Below are 22761 nucleotides of genomic sequence, written 5' to 3' on the forward strand. Positions count from 1 at the left end.
CGTGCATTGTGTGTGCGGTTAGTAAATTATCACTCAAGTATACTGGCGTTTTATTTTTATTCCTACACTACGTTATGCTGGTCTATTTGAATTTCAAACCCCTATTTTACCCCCTTAGGGGTTGAATTTTCACAAATCCATTAGCTTTATAAAAAAAACTAGCTTACGCTCGCGACTTCGTCCGCGTGGACTACACAAATTTCAAACCCCTATTTTTCCCCCTTAGGGGTCGAATTTTCAAAAACCCTTAGCGGATGCCTACGTCATAAAAGCTATCTGCATGCCAAATTTTAGCCCGATCCGTCCAGTAGTTTGAGCTGTGCGTTGATAGATCAGTCAGTCAGTCACCTTTTCCTTTTATATATTTAGATAAAGGTTAAAGTTTGGAAGAAAACTCTTGATAATAACTCGGAAGTATTTATTAATAATAGTATTATATTATGTAAGCCACATATTAATTCTAGAACTATTTATGTTTGAACTTTTCAAAATATATTACTACGCATTTCGTAGTTACTGGTAGATTTGTTGGTTTCTCTCTCTCGGTTTGTGGTGGTCGTTGTAGCGGCGCGCGGCGTTGTAAAGCGGTAACACTGTCAGGATCAGACCGGACATGGCAATGAAGCCTCCCGCCGGATAGCACAACAGGTCTAAGTCCTTCAAATTGGACATCCAGGCTGGAAATAATACATAGAATTATAAAAGTGAAGCTTTCCTAACAAATGTTCACGCCAGAAGTTTTTTTAAATACCTACAAAATTTAACTATTTTTAACTGACTTTAGAAAAAAGGAGGTGGTTCTCAACTCTGCCCATTTTTTTATGTTTCGATTTTTTCGAGGTTTCTGGACCGATTTGCAAAATTTCATTCATCTACAGAGGATGTTTCTGTGGTGGTCCCATTTTTTTTTTTGGATCCAACTCCTTAATCCTGATGCTGCAGGGTTACTGCCCGCCTAAGTTATCAAGATTCAGGAAGTGTTCATAGTGAATTAATATTGTAGCAAGCAACGACTTCATGCTTGGACTCCAAGCACCAACTCCTCAACCCTGATGATGTAGCGTACAGCACTCCTAAACTATGATGATTGAATGATGGTGTGAAGTGTGATATACAATAGCTGTGATAGCCTAGTGGTTAGGACGTCCGCCTTCAAACCGGAGGTCGGGGGTTCGATCCCGGGCACGCACCTCTAACTTTTCGGAGTTATATGCATTTTAATTAATTAAATATCACTTGCTTTAACGGTGAAGGAAAACATCGTGAGGAAACCTGCATGCCTGAGAGTTCTCCATAATGTTCTCAAAAGTGTGTGAAGTCTACCAATCCGCACATGGCCAGCGTGGTAGACTATGGCCACAACCCGTGTCACTCTGAGAGGAGACCCGTGGCCCTACCGCGGTTGTTTGACAGCTACAATGTCACGATCGCAATCATCTCTGATTGGTTAATGCTCGCTCACTATTGGCTACAATGCAGTGTTGCAACACGAATCGCACAAATTCAGCCAATCAGAACAATTGAGATTGTAATGATTGATGCTGTAGGGCGATTGTCTAAAACCTGCATCAATCATTATTACAATCTCAATTGTTCTGATTGGCTGAATTTGTGCGATTCTTGTTGCAACAATGCATTGTGGCCAATAGTGAGCGAGCATTAACAAATCAGAGATGATTGCGATCGTGACATTGTAGCTGTCAAACAACCGCGGTACAGCCACAGGTTTTAGACAATCGCCCTGCTGTGCTCTGTTGTGAGCCGGTGATGGGTTGATCATGATGATGATGAAGAGTGATGGGTGTGACTTCGTGGGTGGTGTGGTACTCTACCAGTATGATATCGGTGTGGCTGTCAACACTTACCGATCCCAGGTACAACGATGATAGCCAGTCCTTTCATGAACATGAGTATGCCGTACGCTTTGGTGAAATTTTCCAGCGAGACTTGCTCCACCAGGATGACGCTGGTGAGGCTGTAGTGAGCTGAGACGAAGAAGTGAAAGGCCCCCGAGACGATAGCGAGGCCCAGGTGTGTGGCCAGCAAAGGTGTGATGACCGTGGCGAGCCCACACAGGATTATACACACCGCGTAGACTAGGATGCGACTCACACGCTCGCAGTTGCCTATCCAGCCGAGAAGGATCTGAAAACATGACAAGAAATACCAAGTTAGGCTTTTGAACGTCAGAACAACTAAGATGTGTGGATGTGATTTGCATAATGTGTGTTACAAAAGATGATAATTATTATAAACTAGCTTATGCTCGCGACTTCGTCCGCGTGGACTACACAAATTTCAAATCTCTATTTCACCCCCTTAGGGGTTGAGTTTTCAAAAATCCTTTCTTATCGGACGCCTACGTCATAATAGCTATCTGCATGCCAAATTTCAGCCTGATCCATCCAGTAGTTTGAGCTGTGCGTTGATAGATCAGTCAGTCAGTCACCTTTTCTTTTTATATATACAAAGAAGTTCAACACATTACACGAGGAAGTTGTGTGAATTGTCAACTCACTGTGCCCAAGATGTAAAGTATTATGCCGTTGGATCTCAGCGTGGAAAACTGGTCGCGCAACATGTCAAAGTCGACAGCGATCAAGATCGACTTGGTCTCGAGGCACATGCCCTGAATGTAGCGCCACATGTGCAGCAGGAAATTGGACACCACGAACACGAGGAAGGCCGGGTTGAGGAACAGCAAGAAGTCCAGTATGGCAACTGTCAGCTTCCAACACGCGCCGGCGTACCGTTGCATCTGCGATTGATAAAGAAAAGCTATAACAACTGGAAATGATAAAGGGAGAACTATAATGCGCAATCAATTCCACCCGCACCACCTGGGTTTCTGGATCACTTCGACTACCCGTTGTGCCAAATCCTTTTTTCCACGCACATGCAAACTGTGGAATCAACTCCCTTCGGCGGTGTTTCCACTAGATTACAACATGGGGTTATTCAAGGGGCGGACCAACAAATTCCTAAAAGGCCGCAACGCAACAGCGGTTCCTCTGGTGCTGCAAATGTTCATGGGCGGCGGTAATCACTTTACATCATGTGACCCGTCTGCTCGTTTGCTCGCTATCTCTATAAAAAAAAGGATAATACCACAGCTTTACGATTGTACAGCTGTTCTGTAACGAATGTACCTACTTGTACAGAGCAACGGTGGGAGGTCTTGTTTTGTTTAGTATCCCTAGACTCGACACGATTAGGACTCATTAAATACTTTCTGGGTCTAGATTGTGATTCGTGATGTTTTGATTATGTCATAATTACAATTGCGCCCTAATCAAATGACAATAATGAAATATACCTACTATACCGGTTTTTGTAGAAAAACTCTCGAGAATCGAGAAGCCATTCCGTGTTGGGGACCAAAGTTCCTGCGCAAGTTTATTTTTAAGGGACATCTCAATTAAGTATTTAAGTTTTCCCCTCCAATTATAATAATAGGCATCTCTAGGCAAGCGCGCTCCATCTTAGGCTGCGTCATCAGTTGCCACCAGGTCTGATTGCAGCCAAGCGCTGGTCTTTAATATGTTAAAAATATTTAAATAATACCTTTTTTCGTGATGTTAACGACAAAGCTGGTTTATCATTCAGCTGTGTGGTTTCATTGGTCTCAGGTACACTGGAGACTGAATTATAAGGGGACATAGTCCTTCGCAATGGTGTGCCAGGGGACATCAAAGTCTTCGGAGGGGACATTTCGTGCAATCGTGCCGCCAAGATCCCGTACGGCCGACCTCCTACAGACGACACTCCTTCGCCTCCAGGCACGTACGTCGGTACGTCAATCAAGGAACTATATTGTGGCACTATTGGCACAGTTACCGCATCTTTCGCTTTAGTAGACCCAGCAGCACTACTCTCAATGTCTGTAGACGATCCCAACCGTTTGTTCCTTTTTCTTTCACTTCCACGTTTTCTCTTTTTCACTCTCTCTTCCTTCATCGTGGCTATCCAGGGTGGTTCATGGAATAGAAAACCACACACTGCCATGCATAGTAAAAATCCGGCAAGTATTAAAGTAGTTTCTTGCCATCCATACTTCTTTAGCCAATTAATCAATGGAAGAAATATAAATGCACCGATCACACTTCCACACACAGAAATACCGGTGGGTAAGGCGCACTTCTTTTCGAAGTAGTATGCGACGATCGCTATTGCCGCTACATGGCACAGACTTAGCCCAAATCCAGCCACGATTCCGTATGTGAATATCAAAGTCTCTATGTTGTCCACAAAGGCAGAAATAAAGAATCCTGTCGCTGCCAAAATAGAGCCGAAAATCATCATTCGTCGGCAACCGTATCTGTCTGTTAAGAAACTGGCTATTGGACCAAACAGGAAGAATGCCATTGGAATGAATGCGGTGGTAATCCACACTATTTTTTGTGGACTCTCGCCGAAGTGGATGTGAAAATGCGGGAAGAGTGATGTTTTGTAACTTGAGTTGATTCCATCGGCGATGAGATGGACTATGAATGCGACAAACACGATGACCCAGCCTCGAATTCCGATAGGGTGTTTCGCCTCGATGGAGAGCTCTTCATCGTTGGAAGTGGGGGCACTGGCACTCGTGATATCGTGGAGCAAAGGCTCGCCCCCAGGGGTGCGTGTGAGCGCGCGCAGGGGGCACGCTGCTGGCTCGCCCAGAGTCTCAGGCGAGAGGGGCATATCCGAACCTCCGCAGGGCCCTTCTGAAACAGAATTGCGATTTTATTTATTTCAAACCGCCCGAACCAGTGGTAGATGCATTTGACGATTCAAAAGTAGGTAATTGTACAATATGTAAACATTTAATTGAATAATAATATTTTTGACTAGTTAATGCCAGCGACTTCGTCCGCGTGGTATTTGGTTTTTAAAAACCCCGTGGCAACTCTTTGATTTTCCAGGATAAAAGTAGCCTATGTCACTCTCCAGGTCTTTATCTATACCCATGCAAAAAATCACGTCAATCTGTTGCACCGTTGCGCCGTGAGTGAAGAACAAACCAACAAACCAACAAACCAATAAACCAACAAACCAACAAACCAAGTAACAAACACTTTCGCATTTATAATAAGGGTACTGATATTGATTTTGATTTGATTTTGACTTACTTTGTGTGTGCTGAATTTTCCTCAAAATCACTTATCACAAAGGTCTGTGTGGAACTGGGTGGCAGTCCGTCCCCACCAGAACTCCTCGGGGTTAGGAGACTGCAGAACCTATAAATAGTCCCGATAGTGGGTATACCCTGCTGTGTTATAATTATATTGCACCCAATTACCTCTGATTGGCCGAAACTCTCTCATTAATGGCTGAAATGCATTGTTGCAGCAAGAACGCATACATTCAACCAATCACGGTTGAGGTCGTACCAATAAATAACTCATGCACTTTATCAGTATCGGTCAACATTCGTGTACAAGGATACTGATAAGTTACGCACGTAAAGTACATACAAGTAAAATTAGGTCTTTTAGTCGAGTCATAGGGAACTCCTGTTTTATTTTACGCAAATAGGACTTACCTATAACTCAACTGGTGGGAGGCTTCAGCCGTGGCTAGTTACCACCCTACCGGCAAAGCCGTACCGCAAAGCGATTTAGCGTTCCGGTACGATGCCGTGTAGAAACCAATAAAAACTGCCTTACCACTTCCAGGTTAGCCCGTATCCTAAGCTACCCACTGACGATACGTCTGTTTGGAATGTTTCCAAATGGACGTACCTACTCCAGATTAACTATACTTCCATTTGGACGTACGCACTGTCACTTCGAACTTCGTCTGTCTATCTGTACGTCTGCTAGCTTTCACGGCCCAACATCATCATGATCATCATCAATCGAGACGTCCACTCAAGGGCGGATCCAGCTTTGGTGCCAGGGGGGGGTCACATAGTCGTGGTCAAGTCACAACATCTCGACCTCTTGCGACAGGTCGAGTTGGTAATCGGGGTATGACGAGCGGGGGTTGGGGGGGGGGGACGCCCCGCACACCCGCACGCAGGGCCGTCTTTAACCTATTGGAGGCCCTGGGCACATTAGAATAACGGGGCCCCTATGATCTTGACAGAGTAGGTACTATTTTCTTGGAATAGGCAAAGAAAGCAGATAAGTCACGTTCAAGACGTATTATAAATGCGAATGTTTCTATCTATCTGTTACCTTTTCAAAGTCCATATTCTAAATCAAAATTTGGTACTATTCAGAGATAGTTTACACTCGGAAACGGCTTTTTATCCCGGAAAATTAAAGGGTTCTCACGGAAATTTTAAAAAACTAAATCTATGTGGACGAAGTTGCGGGCATCAACCAATATAAAGTAAAAGCGCGAGCGAAGCGAGCGCGAAATTTTTCATATATTTACGATAAAATCATAAGGTAGCTACTAATATTATAAATGCGAAAGCGTGTCTATCTACTTATCTGTTACTATTTGACGGTCTATCTTTTTGACCAGGTACTACACAGAGAAAGCTTTCATCCCGGAAACCTGCATACACTTTTTATGCGGAAAATCAAAGAGTTCCTACGGTTTTTTGAAAACCTAAATCAATGCGGACAAGGTTGCGGGCGGGCAACAACTAATACAGAGCAAAAGCGCGAGCGAAGCGAGCGCGAAATTTTCTGTCTGTCTATCATCTTGTTAGGTACTTTTTCATGGCCAAATGTAGGTAGGTAGGTACTACTCAGTGATAGCTTGCATCTCGGAAGGGATTTTTAATCGTAGTGGACCGTACGTGCGAGCGAAGCGAGCGCAAAATTTATGACATTATTTACAAAAAAAGAAAAGATAAATGTCAGAAATATTGTATTACGATATAGATAAATGCCAAAAATTTTGTACTAAAAACTATAAAGTCATCTGTTGTATAAAGAATTTTATCTTCTATCTATCTATTATCTTTAGGGGTCCCCAGATGCAACGAGCGCTTGGATAATAAAAACTTTACTATAAATAATAAACGTAAAGGACCAATCCGACCAATACATTATAGGTATATAATACATATTATTTTTTACTTTTAGAGGTTTTTACTGTCGGGAATTTTTTCAAAAATTTTGAAAAAGAATGAAATATTCTATCATTTGCGTAAAGGCAATAAAGATCGGATATAAGACTATTTAACAATCTCTACGGTCCTTTGTTTGAGATGGCTTTTTTGACCGTTGATTTTATCGAAATAAATATGTTTTTGGGTATTAAAATATCGGTTGGTCTGTTATAGTTTGGTGATCTGGCAGGGACTACTGGGCCCTAATCGATCGTGGGCCCTGGGCAAGTGCCGTGTGATGTTCTTCAATAATTGAAGAACGACACACGAAATGTGACATCTCGATGAAAGGTAGCGGTGGCGCGGTAATATTCAAATTTTGGATGCGTTTGTTCGCAAGAACATAATGTTTTTGCCATCATACAAAATCTTATATTAAATTGATTAAGTATTGAAGGAACTTACATAAAATTTAGGTATATAAAAATATAAAAAACATTATGTTTAACAATTTTAATTAGTGGTCCACCTAGGTCCTGGACGCAGCCCAGGGGGGGGTCATGACCCCCGTGACCCCCCCCTTGGATCCGCCCTTGCGTCCACTACTGGACATAGGTCTCTTGTAGGGCGGTCTTTAAGTCAAGAGTGAATAGGCATCTTCTAGGCAAGCTCGCTTCATCTTAGGCCGCATCATCACTTGCCAGCAAGTCTGATTGCAGCTAAGCGCTATGTTCAAATAGGTTGTTAAATAAATTAAAACAACCGGCCAGGTGCGAATCAGACTCGCGCACTGAGGGTTCCGTACTACAGTCGTATTTTTTCGACATTTTGCTCGACGAATCAAAAACTGTTGTACATAAAAATAAATTAAATCCTGTTTTAGAATGAAGATACAAGTAAAGCTCTTTCATATTATGATACTTGATATATTAATCTTACTTTGAAAGTTTATTTTTGTGATCCACTTTACGGTTTTCGGATTTTTCTTCTTACGTGTGCGATATGACCTACCTACCTGCCATGATTCTAGGTCAACAGGAAGTACCCTATAGGTTTCTTGACAGACAAGACAGACAACAAAGTGCCCCTTTAAGAGTTTTTTTTCCTTTTGAGGTACGGAACCCTAAAAAATGCTGTCTTGAAAGAAAAGGCATGATAAGGAATCGAGTTAACGGAGTAAACAATGGATTGGGAGAATCTTGATAGGTTTAAGTCCCGCAAATTGCTAATGCGCGGTACCGCCATTTTAGTGCCGTAGTGGTAGGTTTATTTTTATTTCGGCTGACGGTAAAATGACGTCATTTCGATGTTAATGAGACATGGTTCCAGCGCAATAGCAATTTGCGGGACTTATAACGACAACGCTAAGCGTAGGTAGGTATATAGGTATAATGTACCTACTTATGTATGAACTATAGACAAGTTTACAAAGTATTAGCTTTCCAGTCTGTTAGTGGCAAGTGGCAGATTAGTTGGCCAGCATGTTGGTGGATGTTGGTCGATATGTTAGCAGACATGTCAGTGACCGTTGTGGCGGCGGCGGCGCGCGGCGTTGGACAACGGTGATACGATCAGGATCAGACCGGATAAGCCGATGAAGACTCCCGCGAGATAGAACAGAAGGTCGTAGCTGTTGGCGATATCGGACACCCAAACTGGAAAAGAGAAAAATTGAGTTTTTTTTTCAAAGTCAAAGTCAAATGATTTATTCAAAACTAGCTGATGCCCGCGACTTCGTACGCGTGGAATTAGTTTTTTTTTTAAATCCCGTGGGAACTCTTTTATTTTCCGGGATAAAAAGCCTATGTCACTCTCCAGGTCTTTATCTATACCCATGCAAAAAATCACGTCAATCCGTTGCACCGTTGCGACGTGATTGAAGGACAAACCAACATACCAACAAACCAACAAACCAACAAACCAACACACTTTCGCATTTATATATAAGGGTACGGATAGGTAATAAATTACTCTTTTTGATAGTCAGATGTTGGATTTGTAAGATATAGTGGTGATAATTATTACCAAATTTAAAACTAAAGCTACGAGGGTTTCAAACGCGCCCAGGTCTGAGAAGAGCCCACAACATACTCAGCCCGGTATTCTTTTTATTATCACCACTTTACAAAATTGTTTAAACTTATTAGAACTATCACATAGACGTTAAGCATCTCATTCCCAAGCTTGCTTATCATTTAAATAATCCTTTACATTGTAATAGGATTTTTCTTTAAAAGAATATTAGCTAAGTTTATTATGCTGACTAATATTCCCCTTTTCCCTCCAACTAAGGGTAAAACTTGTGCTAGGAGTAGGTAGGTACGACAATAGTGCAACGGTTTGAATCGGCGACAGCATTTACTCTACCAGTATGATGCTGGTTAGGAAGTAGTTGGCTGCGAATGCGATGAAGGCATCTCTCACCGGTCAGTAGGGGTCCAATGAAGTTGGCTAACCCCTGGATGAACAGCAGCAAGCCGTACGCGTTGGTGAACGTCTTCAGCGTGATTTGCTTTACAAGGATGTTACTGGTAAGGCAGTATTTGGTTGCGAGAAAGGCGCCGAAGGCCCCGGAGGCGGCAGCGAGGCCTAGGAAAGTGGTGAGTAGAGGCACCACGACTGTGACGAGGCCGCCCAGGATCATGCACACTGCGTACACTAGGATCGGGTTCAAACACTCCCAGTCGCTTATCCAGCCGAAAAAGATCTGGAAACATTTAAAAAATCCTAAGTAAAGGCTTTGAAAGTCTGAACAAATAAGTTGTGTGTAAGAAAACCTACACCTATCTCAGACCGCATTATATACAGCATCAAGGTGTGTGATCTCATCTCGCCGAACATCAGTACCCATATTATAAATGTGAAAGTGTGTTTGTTTGTTGGTTTGTCCTTCAATCACGTCGCAACAGAGCAATGGATCGACGTGATTTTTTGCATGGGTATAGTTAAAGACCTGGAGAGTGGCATAGGCTACTTTTTATCACGGAAAATTAAAGAGTTCCCACGGGATTTTCAAAAACCAAAATCCACGCGGACGAAGTCGCGGGCATCCGCTAGTGTTAAATAATATGATGATAGATATCAGAATACTACTAATTACATTGTAACTATTGTGAAAGCTCTCTTATGGTTTGAGCACGCGACAAATAAAATGTTTTCTCCGTTTTGTTGTTCTTGTGTCGGTCACAGAGAGGTGACAGAGGTGACAGAGGTAACAGAGGTGACAGAGGTGACAGAGGTGACAGAGGTGACAGAGGTGACAGAGGTGACAGAGGTACCAGTTGTTGCTGACTTGTCTTCATCAGAATGGATGACAGTAGTTCGTCGAAGCCCATGCTAAGATATGTCCACGATGTAACACATGATACGGCATGACATTTTTTGAACTGTTATTTTGATGACAGAAACTGACCTCTCCGAATATGTTCAGTATGCCGACGATGGATATCAGCATGGATATCTGTGACATGTTCAAGCTCTTGCTGAAGCCGATGTACCCGATGTATATATACGGCACGTTGTACCACATGTGCAGCAGGACATTGGACACCACGAACACGAGGAAGCCAGGGTTGAGGAAGAGTGAGAAGTCCAGTATGTCAACGGTCAGGTCCCAACACAGGCCGGCGTACCATTGCACCTGCGATAGGTAAAACAAAACCGGCCAAGTGCGTGGCGGGCCACGCGCAGTGTAGGGTTCCATAGTCACAACTAATTACACAAATTGATTATATATATGCCAGCAGAGCCGGTTTTTAATTGTAAATAGATTACGCATTGAACATAACGTCATACTTCCCACCGTCATTTTGAGACAATAAAAGTGAATGCGGCGGTACGAGGAGATTATTATTCATTTGGCTTCTACTAGGAAAGGCCTTTCAGTTTCTTTCCTACATATACTCACTACTGCTGTGAAGTTTTTCACGTTCCTATATACTACCATTTGACTGATGGAGGGGGGGACACTTGACTCTAATAAATATTAGCACATGGTTGTAATAAATCTATGAAAATTTAAAATTAACAAAAAGACTAGAGTAAATGGTAGTACCTACTGCTGTTTACACTTCATGGTTCTAAAGTCAGCCATCGGCTTTGTGCTTCAAATATTAGGCTTTTCCGAGACTCTATTCTATATCATTGCTCCACACGATTATCAAAATATACTTTCTTAGATGTTGATTTTGTAATAGCAATTGCGGCCTAATAAAATAAATACTACCGGTATCTCGGTAATTTTTTGAATTGTGAATGTTCATTATCCCCGCGCAAGTTTGATCTGAGAAAAAATCTGAAATACCTGTTTCCAGAATGACGAAGATGTCAGACGTTTCTTTCCATTGGTCTTCAGGGCACTGGGGAGTGCATTATCAGGCGATAATTTCCTTGGAGATGTCATTCCAGGGGACATCAAAGTCTTCGAGGGGGACATTTCATCCAACCGCTCATTTTCACTGAAGCTTTGTGAGGTTCCGGGGTAATTTTCTGCTAAGATTGCGTTCGCAGGACTTCGAGTTTGTTCTAACGTTTCTAGCGACACTCCTTCGCCTTCAGTCATGTAGGTCGCTAAGTCGACTAAGGAACTATTTTGTGGCACTAAGGACGTCGTTACTGCTTTAATGTCTACAACGTCCGTCACTTTAGACGGTCCGAATAGTTTATTTCTTTTTCTCTCTCTTCTACCTTGTCTCTCTTTTGCTTTCTCTTCATTCATCGTGGCCATCCACGGCAGATCTCGGAACAGTAAACCACACACTGCCATGTTTAATAAAAGTCCGGCGAATATTAAACTAGTTCCTTGCCATTTGTACTTGTCCAACCAATCATTTGTGAATGAAGCAAATATAAACGTACCGATCCTACTTCCGCACACAGAGATACCGGTGGCTAAAGAGCGCTTCTTCTCAAAGTAGTACGCGACGATCACTACCGCTGCTACATAGCACAGACTCAGGCCGAATCCAGCCATGATTCCGAATGTGAACATCAACGTCTCTATGTTGTCCACAAATGCAGAAATAACGAATCCTATCGCTGCCAAAAAAGAACCAAGAATCGTCATTCGTCGGCAGCCGTATCTGTCTATTAAGAAAGTGGCGATTGGACCAAACAGGAGTGGCATTGCCATGAATATGCGAAGAATCCACACAGTTTTTTCTGTACTCCCGCCAAAGAAGTCGAGAAAATGTGAGAAGAATAATTGGAAAGTGAAAGTGATGCCACCGGCAACGAGGTTGATCATGAATGCGGCGAACACGATGAGCCAGCCCCAACCTCCGTCGGGGGGTTTCACATTGGCAATAGAGCGTTCCTTATCGTTGGAACTGGAGGTGCTGGCACTCGAGATAGGCAAAGGCGCGGGGAGCGACTGCGGGTCGAACTGCACGTGCAGAGGATGGGCGTGTTGGCTTGGTGCGTTACTGGCGCTGGCATTCGCACTGGCGATAGAGCTGGTGCTGGCACGGCGCGGACCGTGGAGCAAAGGCTCAGGGATGGGTGTGAGCGCGCGCGGTGGGTGCGATTCCGGCTTACTTAGAGTTTCCGGCGAGAGGGACAAATCCTTGGTTCCGCAGGGTCCTTCTGAAATGAAATTGCAATTTTGGTCATTTCCATGATATTAAAAGGCCTGAGTCACTGAGCGAGCGATGGAGAGTAGATCATCGGGTTACGAAGCTGACGTGGCAATTGGCATACGCGGCCGAAAGTGCCTAATTCTCAATTCACTCTCTCCATCTACTTCGTAAAGATTTCCCTCTTTTTCGTAAAGATGCTATAGTACAATTTTAAATTTTATTATTAACTAGCTGATGCCCGAGACTTCGTCCGCGTGGATTAACGTTTTTCAAAATCCCGCGGGAACTCTTTGATTTTCCAGGATAAAAATTAGCCTATGTCTTAATCCAGGGTATAATGTATCTCCATTCCAAATTTCAGCCAAATCCGTCCAGTAGTTTTTGCGTAAAGGAGTAACAAACATACACACACACACATACACAATACACATACACATACAAACTTTCGCCTTTATAATATTATAGTGTGAAGTGTGATGTTTAAATTTGGGGGTTTTAACAACTCTATACAATTATTTTAAACTGGACGTCTTACGTCACATAGGTAGTTTGCGACAGAGATAAAGATCTACGAAGCCGAAATTAGCCGACTGTCTCTTTCTAAAGGTCGGTGTTCATCACTTTCCGCTGCGTACTATAGTTTGCAGAAGCTCTATCTGTCACCCCTTCCTTCAGCTTCACCTAGTTGACCTTCGTTTCGCTTGCTTCATCCAGGATCTCTTTTGTGAGCTTCTGGCTTAGCGCTTAACAAAAACACTAGAGGTAGGACAGGCAAGGCTGTGTGGACTCAGAGTGCTCAAGATTTTGTTCTAATTTAGTTATTATCGGACTTTTGCATGACCTTGAGATTGATCTAATTCAAACCCCTATTTGAATTGAAAAAATTCAACCCCTAGGTTGAATTTCCAAAAATCCTTTCTTAGCGGATGCCTACGTCATAATGGCTATCTGCATGCCAAATTTCAGCCCGATCGGTCCAGTAGGTTGAGCTGTGCGTTGATAGATCAGTCAGTAAGTCAGCCAGTCAGTCACCTTTTCCTTCTATATTTTTAAGATTTATATTAGACTAGCTGATCCCCGCGGCTTCGCCCGCGTAGATTTAGGTTTTTAAAGATCCCGTATAGCCTATGTCACTCAGGAATAATGTAGCTTTCTACTGGTGAAAGAATTTTTAAAATCGGTTCAGTAGTTCTAAAGATTACCCCCTACAAACAAACTTAACGACATTACCTCTTTATATAATAATAGCTGATCCCCGCGGCTTCGCCCGCGTAGATTTAGGTTTTTAAAGATCCCGTATAGCCTATGTCACTCAGGAATAATGTAGCTTTCTACTGGTGAAAGAATTTTAAAATCGGTTCAGTAGTTCTAAAGATTACCCCCTACAAACAAACTTAACGACATTACCTCTTTATATAATACAACGGGCCGTGCAGCAGAAATCGTAATATTTTAATTTCGCCATAACTTCAAAACCAAACGTCCAATTTTAATCATTCAAAGACCAAATATTATCTCCATAAACTGTTCTTAGTGATGAAATCATTTATTTTGATAAGGATTAATAGTATGAGTAAAATAAACGCGTTTAAATGTAGTCCAAAAAAAATTCAAGATTTTTAAATAAAAAAATGGTTGCTGTGCCTCACTCGACATAGATGGGTATAGTGTGTCGCGGACTTTTTTGTAGATATTTATAAGATCTACAATTAATTAGAACATTTTATGGTTCTATCTTTTATAGTTTAGGCAGCGTACGCAAAATAAGTAACTTTTCTGGTTGATTTTTTACACCTTGTGTCCGAAAAACCCAAATATCTTACGGAACCCTATTTTTTTCCAAAATAAAATATAGCCTATGTTACTCGTGGATAATGTAGCTTTCGAATGGTGAAAGAATTTTTAAAATCGGTCCAGTAGTTTTTGAGCCTATTCAGTACAAACAAACAAACAAACAAACAAACAAACAAACAAACAAACAAACAAACAAACAAACAAAGTTTTCCTCTTTATAATATTAGTGTAGATAGATGTAGACAACGGGCCGTGCAGCAGAAATCGTAATATTTTAATTTCGCCATAACTTCAAAACCAAACGTCCAATTTTAATCATTCAAAGACCAAATATTATCTCCATAAACTGTTCTTAGTGATGAAATCATTTATTTTGATAAGGATTAATAGCATGAGTAAAATAAACGCGTTTAAATGTAGTCCAAAAAAAATTTAAGATTTTTAAATAAAAAAATGGTTGCTGTGCCTCACTCGACATAGATGGGTATAGTGTGTCGCGGACTTTTTTGTAGATATTTATAAGATCTACAATTAATTAGAACATTTTATGGTTCTATCTTTTATAGTTTAGGCAGCGTACGCAAAATAAGTAACTTTTCTGGTTGATTTTTTACACCTTGTGTCCGAAAAACCCAAATATCTTACGGAACCCTATTTTTTTCCAAAATAAAATATAGCCTATGTTACTCGTGGATAATGTAGCTTTCGAATGGTGAAAGAATTTTTAAAATCGGTCCAGTAGTTTTTGAGCCTATTCAGTACAAACAAACAAACAAACAAACAAACAAACAAACAAACAAACAAAGTTTTCCTCTTTATAATATTAGTGTAGATGTATCCCTGGTCTAAAGATTCGAGATTTCATTAAGTAATTAATTTCATCAATGTAATTAATTTATTATTAAGTTAATATAATTAACATGCACTTAAATAAGACTATTTTAGGTTTTCTTTGACATCATATTTGAATTTTTTTTTAGTATGTTAAAATTAATTGCGCGCCATTGATGGCAGATTGTAATTGGACTTTTATATTTTTAAGACCCTATGTACATACAATTTTTGCAATTAATAAACTTATCTTATCTTATCTAAAGCAAAACTTACCCATCTTTAAAAAAAAAATTGAAATCGGCTTCAACTTATTAAAATCGGTTCACTTTAAACCGAGATCGTTAGTGACTTATCTAGTTATACTGATCCTGCGTTTATTTAATTGCGTTAATATATTCCCAAAACATTGGTCAAGGACATGCCTGAATATAGAGTAGGGTTCCGAGGTAATTTTAATTGCAACTTTGGTAATAATTATTTATATATTATATTAATACATAGTAATTATTTCTCAGGTAGTTTTTAGGGTTCCGTACTTCAGAAGGAAAAGCGGAACCGGCGGATGATTAAATAAATAAATAAAACAAAAATCTTTTTAGGGTTCCGTACCTCAAAAGGAAAAACGTAAGGGTTCTGTTTTTCCTTTTGAGAAAACGGGAGAGAGCCAGCGCGTGCCAGACCTTCGTTATTTTATAAAAGCTGAAAGTTTCTATGCGTATTGTTCCCAACATAGGAAGGAACGATCAAAGACTATGAAGTTTGTATCATGATGCCTTTGGGAGATAACAGGTAATAAAGGTGTAAATACCTTGTTGTTGTTCTACGGAACCCTAAAAACGGAAACTAGCTTTTATCATGTGTTCGGTGATAGTAGCTACTCCAGGATCCGGATGGGCTAATAGGAGTTACAACAACAGATAAAACGTATTTAGATATTTAAAAAAATCGGCTTTTTATGTCATACTAGTCGTTGTTTTGCCTTCCCAGAACCCATCCACTAACACTTAAACTTTATGGTATGGTATTAAAGTTCAAATTGAGTTCAAATTGACTTTTAAGTATTATTACGAATCTTTTGTATGGGAACTAGCATATGCTCGCGACTTCGTCCGCGTGGACTACACGAATTTCAAACCCCTATTTCACCCCCTTAGGGGTTGAATTTTCAAAAATCCTTTCTTAGCGGATGCCTACGTCATAATAGCTATCTGCATGCCAAATTTCAGCCCGATCCGTCCAGTAGTTTAAGCTGTGCGTTGATAGATCAGTCAGTCAGTCAGTCACCTTTTCCTTTTATATATTTAGATATAGAAAGGTGTTGTTTTTAGACTTTTTATTTTTCGGGATAAAAGCGTTTTTTTCACTTTCAGGTCCTTAAAATATATTCGTGAAAAAAATCACATTAATTCGTGTCCTGTTACAGTGTGATTGAAAGACAAATGCGTGGAAAATAGCATGGTATCCCGCGGGAACTGGTTGTTTTTCTGGGACAAAAGTATTTTATTACACTTTTTAGGTGTTTTAACTTCGCCCATGCAAATAATTTACGACAATCTTTGTTGTGGCCTAAATGAAGGACATAAAAATGGGATGTAAGCTAACTCTACCACCAAATATATCAAAATCGGTTGAACTGTTGGGCCGTGAAAAGCTAGCAGACATACAGACAGACAGACACACTTTCGCATTTATAATATTAGTATGGATTAGTATGGATGACGTAACAGGTCCTCAACTATACTCATAGAAAAAATCACGTTGATCCGTAGCTCTATTGCGACGTGATTGCAGGACAAACCGACAAACAAACACACTTTTGCATTCTGTTATGAATGCAAAAGTGTGTTTGTTAAGGGATATCTAAATAGGACGGAACGTATTATATTTAGGTACATTATCTAATTCACTACATTAAACAGCTGTGATAGCCTAGTGGTTAGGACGTCCGCCTTCTAATCGGAGGTCGGGGGTGCGATCCCGGGCACGCACCTCTAACTTTTCGGAGTTATGTGCGTTTTAATTAAATATCACGTGCTTTAACGGTGAAGAAAAACATCGTGAGGAAACCTGCATGCCTGAGAGTTCTCCATAATGTTCTCAAAGGTGTGTGAAGTCTACCAATTTGCACATGGCCAGCGTGGTAGACTATGGCCAAGACCCGTGCTCTGTAGTGAGCCGGCGATGGGTTGACCATGATGATGAAGATGATGACACTATTTAATTCAGTTGATAGTTTGATACCGGGTGTGAGATGAAATGTAGATATCGGTTTTCCATTTTCGACTAACCCTTTCACTTAGCTCACATTCATAGGAGAAGCGATCTGCAGTACAGTGCTTCTTCTGCTTGAGACCTTTTGGCTTTAGTGCTCAAGTGTTGTTAATGTCAAGCGACTTGACTTCAAGCACGTAGATTTTTGCTTGAGCCAAGCATTTTGACCGTTTATAATATTTGCTTGATGATTGAGTCAAGCATTTACGTGATTACGGTGATTGATGCGATTTTATATTTTTGCGACGTTTGGACAGCATTCGAGATATGAAAAAAATGCGGTTTGCTTGATCAAGCTGCTTGACGGTTGACTTAAGCTGCTTGATGCGACCGTCAAGCAGCTTGATCAAGCAAAACAAAACTACGTGCTTGACGTTTAACCGTCCCGAAAAGCTTTTAGAGGCCTTGGCATAACCAAATCCTTAGGTATCAGTAAAAAAAAATATATAATTCTAAAATTGGAGACGTCTGGCATAACTTAAAAAATAAAGTTTTTTTTCTTTTAATTCGTAAACAGAACTTGTAGGGAAAGCGAAGAGCAAATACCAGCGGGGGGAAGAGGGGGGGGGGGTCTCCTGCAATTCAGTCCATAACCGAGAGGTTGGTGGAGTCATGGGAGGTGGTAAGTTGCCATCAATCATCTGTTCAGGCACTTAGAAGTTAATAGGTGGCATTGACAAACTCACATATTTTTAGTCCGTGTGCGGGGGCGGGCCCTCCCTTCTCCGATTGCAATCTACAAAACATTAGTACACTCCTTTTTTTGGGCGGGCCTGAAAAATAAATATAAATCGCTATTCTATCTGCTCTGTGGTCTGAGTATAATCAGTATTAAAACTTTTATTGCTCCAATATAGTAAATTGCGTATACGAACGAACTTCCTACAGTCGTAACTCGTAAGAGTATCCTTTTGATATTATTATGTGGGATATAACCATGTCGTTACCTTTATAACTTTACAAACCGTTTTAGAGGCTTTACGATACAGTAAGTAAGTAAGAATATCATTTAATATTCGTTCAATCATATTATGGCCTAAGAGCCAGCGAGTGAGATCATATAGATATAGGTATAATTTTTCATCTTTAGTGGTGGTAGTATTTAGCGCCATCTATGAAAATTTTCTCGAATTTTGCCTGGAAACCTCCTCATTAAAACAGAACAAGTCCCCTAGGGCCATAAGCCAAGATTGGCAGGCCCAAGTTGGTGTAATTCCGACTTAAAAACAGTCACCAGGGCACAAAGTTGCCCTGCGCCCCACCCGGGTAAGAAGGCCATGCCTCGAGGCCCGTACCCCCGCTTGGCCGTTCCGGCCAAACGGAGAAGACCCGCTCATCATCATTAAAATGTAAGTTAGTCGGTAGGTATATCGGTAAACCAGTCAAAAAGGGCCAAATAGCTGGTCTTGTTAGAATGTAAAATATTTTTGTGTGCAGTGCCGGCTGTTGGCCGTGCCGGCGACAGCGTTAGATTAAATCGTACTCGAGGCTATGCTTATTACAATCTGCCCGAAAAACTGCTCTTTTGCCCCCACAAGGGGTAATCCAGCGTCGTAGACACAAGCCGGTGGTCTGAGTTTCAAGAGTTTAGCGATAAAAGAAAGATTCCGTAATAGTACATTACATTCCTGAAATAAAGCACCGTTGCACCGTTGCGACGTGATTGAAGACAAACCAAAAAACAAACACACTTTCGCATTTATAATATGCAACAAGTGACTATCAAAAAGTTACCTCTTTACCTCTTTAAAATGTTACTTCTTTTGAATAAATACTTTGACTTTGACTTTGATTATAACACCCTTCTGTTTGCGTCGCCGGTTAATGACTAGCTCTACAGGACGGCCGGGAAATGGAAAAAAGGCTCCTATAAATGGCTGCTCGTTTGAGTAATCACTTTTACTTCTTCTAAGCGATTGTTCCTCGTTAGTACTTCGATCGGAAAACTTTGTGATCATCCCTTTCATTATTCAAATACTAGATGATGCCCGCGACTTCATCCGCGTGGATTTAGGTTTCTATAAATCCCGCGGGAACTCTTTGATTTTCCAGGATCAAAAGTTATTATTAGCCTATATTAGCCTATGTTCTTCCCCGGGATGGAAGCTATCTCTGTACCATATTTCATCAAAATCGGTTAAACGGATGAACCGTGAAAAGCTAGCAGACAGACAGACGGACACACTTTCGCATTTATAATATTAGTATGGATAGGCTTTTTCGGTCTGTTTTGTTCCCTCGGCCGTTTTGTTACAAAACAGGGCTTCACCTGTGGATTCTAAAACAGATTTTTATGCATAATAGTTTTTGACTTATCGTGCAAAATGTCGAAAAAATATGACCGTAGTACAGAACAGGTTCTCTATAAGAAAAAACCGGCCAAGTGCGAGTGCAAGACTCGCTGGAAGGGCCATATTCTAACGGTTCGAATTACTTAGAAACTAGGAGGCAAATCGCTTCGTACTGTTACAATCCTCATCAAAACATAGCTCACAAATAAGTTCATACAATCCCGTTTGTAGTTGGCCAAAACAAAATTCCACTGAGCGCAGTGCGCTGGCTGAATCGCTGAAGCAATCGAAATTAGATTTTTGGCCACCTTTCACTTCTACTCTTACCACGGCCAGACCATTGATATGCTAAGCCCTAGATAAACATTTTGTTGAACTGGGAAACAATGGGGATTCTGAGAAGGGGGACTATGGCAGTCTCCACATATACACATTACACACTTTAGGTGCTAAAACTTTAGGTTTTAGGTAAAAAAAAAAAGCTGTGATAGCCTAGTGGTTAGGACGTCCGCCTTCTAATCGGAGGTCGGGGGTTCGATCCCCTGGCACGCACCTCTAACTTTTCGGAGTTATGTGCGTTTTCATTAATTAAATATCACTTGCTTTAACGGTGAAGGAAAACATCGTGAGAAAACCTGCATGCCTGAGAATTCTCCATAATGTTCTCAAAGGTGCGTGAAGTCTACCGATCTGCACTTGGTCAGGGAGGTAGAGTATGGCCAAAACCCTTCTCACTCTGAGAGGAGACCCGTGCTCTGTAGTGAGCCGGTGATGGGTTGACCATGATGACTTTAGGTGATGCTACTCGTACTTCTACGAAAGGATCACACAACTCAAACCTGTGACAGAGTGAATTTGTTTTTTATTTTTTATCCGTATACGAAGACGAGAAGTTAGCGCTTGACTGCAATCTCACCCGGTGGTAAGTGATGATGCAGATTGCAGTCTAAGATGGAAGCGGGCTAACCTGGCAGTTTTTATTACACCCATACCCCTTTGGTTTCTACACGGCATCGTACCCTTAAAACGCCACAGCAATGAGGAATACCATGTACCTAAAGCTAAAATAAAGAGCGTATCTTTGAGTTTACAGATTTTCGTTCAGTATCAATGGTCAAAACTAGATTTTCAGCAATCGGGAAGAGCTCGGGACTGCACATAGCAGATAAGCTGTTTTTGAAGTTTTTAACTAAGTTTAACTTTTGAGTTTGCCTTCAGGTAATTAAAAGTACATACGTAGAGATTATGCTATATTTTTAGTATCTTTAAATATCACAAAATAGGTAAGGACAACAGTGTGCGGACAAACCGGTGTTCCGGTAGTAGTAGAGGGAGTTCTTTATTTCGATACAAAAAAACTATATTATATAGTACTAGCTTCGTGGCCTACAGGAAACAAATGGCATTTTTTTTCAGAAACAAACATTATAACATCAGGACACGCACCCTGAACAGCACCGAATAACACATATAACCTTCCAACCCCCATTTCACTCCTTCATATCAATAATTAAAACTTTCCCATACAACCTTCCATCCCCTATTTTACCACCCTTATGGGCGAATTTTCCAAAAATCCTGAAACACGTATTTCTTCATTTGTGACCGAAAACCCAAATACCAATTTTCATGCAAATAACTTGAAAAATGACCGACTTTCATACAAACTTCCATCCCCCATTTAACCCACTTAGGGGTGGAATTTCGAAAAATCCTTTCTCAGTGGATACCTACTCTTCACAAAGAATAGACCCTCCAAATTTCATGTCTTTAGGACCAGCGGTTTATGCTGTGCGTTGATATCTATGTCAGTCAGTCAGTCAGTCAGGGCTTTGAATTTTATATATATAGATATACATACAGAAAAACTTCTAATCTAATCTAAATCAGCCTGTGCTGTCCCACGTCTGGGCAAAGGCCTCCCTCCGATCCTTCCACAATTTTCTATTTCGTGCCTCTTCAGGTCACGTAACTGTTATCACTGAAGGAGGCCGCGGAGCGGGAACGAGAGCTGGACGCCGACGCCCACCCGCTCCGCAGAAGAAGACAGGGGAGGAGAAGGAGACAGTAGTAGTGTATAATTGGGCATTCTAGATCATTAAAGCATGTTTCGTTTCACTTCGTTTTACTTCGTTTCACTTCGTTCCACTTCGTTCACGAAACATGCTTTAGTGATCTAGCAATGCCCAATTATAGCTTTTGCATTTCGTTCATTCGAAACATGATTTAGTGATTGCGCAACTAAGATTTCATAAAGGTTAATCATTAACTAAGATGGTTTGCAATTTTCAATATAAACTATGGTGACGTTGAGAAACTGTTACTTTATTCGAGTTTGTTAAAGCTATCACACAAAAATGAGATTTGAAAAGCAGCCTCAATCACTTAATTTTAATAACATTTGTACTGTTAGCGAAAATACTACATTCCGTCATGGTAAACTACTTCCCAATACAATACGGTGTCTTATATGTGGTCCATCGAACTGTGGTAAAACCAATTTAGTCATCGGTCTTCTCCTACACGAAAATGGATTACGATTTAGAAACGTTTATGTTTATTCAAAAACCTTGTATCAACCTAAATATACGCTTTTAGAAAATATTTTGAAAAGAGTACCGGGAGTGTCTTACTTTAAATACCACGCCAATAATGATGTCCTTAGTCCTCAAAGCGCTAAACCTAATTCAGTCATAATTTTTGATGACGTAGCATCTGAAAAACAAAACAACATCAGAGATTACTTTGCTATGGGTAGACACAAGTTTGTTGACTGTTTTTATTTAAATCAAACATATACAAAAATTCCTAAACAGCTTGTGAGAGACAACGCTAATCTCATAGTTTTATTCAAACAGGATGACATTAATTTGAAACATGTTTATGACGAACATGTCAACACTGATATGTCCTGGTCATTATTTCGAGAAATGTGTTCAAAAGTATGGAATAATCCATATAATTATCTAGTAATTAACAAAGATTGTCCTAAGAATGAAGGAGG

At 40.8% G+C, this 22761-nt stretch overlaps 3 protein-coding genes across 3 annotated transcripts in view; 1 reads left to right on the forward strand and 2 right to left on the reverse strand.

Moving 5' to 3' along the window:
* LOC117987677 (monocarboxylate transporter 9-like) overlaps positions 1-22761 on the forward strand; it is a 120535-nt gene that overhangs the window by 48747 nt on the left and 49027 nt on the right. The gene's annotated exons all lie outside the window — the stretch shown is intronic.
* Positions 408-12392, reverse strand: LOC117987915 (uncharacterized). Its single transcript, XM_034974987.2, has 8 exons — positions 11295-12392; positions 10404-10631; positions 9416-9698; positions 8518-8646; positions 3565-4706; positions 2519-2758; positions 1866-2145; positions 408-677 (listed from the first exon to the last, which is right to left on the reverse strand). The coding sequence occupies exons 1-8, from the start codon at positions 12234-12236 to the stop codon at positions 514-516; spliced, it is 3408 nt and encodes a 1135-aa protein (XP_034830878.2). The 5' UTR covers positions 12237-12392; the 3' UTR covers positions 408-513.
* LOC117987489 (15-hydroxyprostaglandin dehydrogenase [NAD(+)]-like) overlaps positions 13859-22761 on the reverse strand; it is a 385473-nt gene continuing 376570 nt past the window's right edge. The window contains exon 2 of the transcript XR_011237462.1: positions 13859-13870. The gene's annotated coding sequence lies outside the window, so the exon portion shown is untranslated. The remainder of the gene's footprint in view (positions 13871-22761) is intronic.

The sequence above is a fragment of the Maniola hyperantus genome, chromosome 13 (genome assembly GCF_902806685.2).
Source record: "Maniola hyperantus chromosome 13, iAphHyp1.2, whole genome shotgun sequence".
Classification (NCBI taxonomy): domain Eukaryota; kingdom Metazoa; phylum Arthropoda; class Insecta; order Lepidoptera; family Nymphalidae; genus Maniola; species Maniola hyperantus.

Coding starts and splice junctions, on each gene's coding strand:
- LOC117987915 (XM_034974987.2), bottom strand. CDS start 12,236: ATGATCAACCTCGTTGCCGGTGGCATCACTTTCACTTTCCAATTATTC. Junction 10,632..11,294: donor CTTCGTCATTCTGGAAACAG/GTATTTCAGATT, acceptor TACCTATCGCAG/GTGCAATGGTACGCCGGCCT. Junction 4,707..8,517: donor GCGCCGCCGCCGCCACAACG/GTCACTGACATG, acceptor ATTCTGTTTCAG/AAGGGCCCTGCGGAGGTTCG.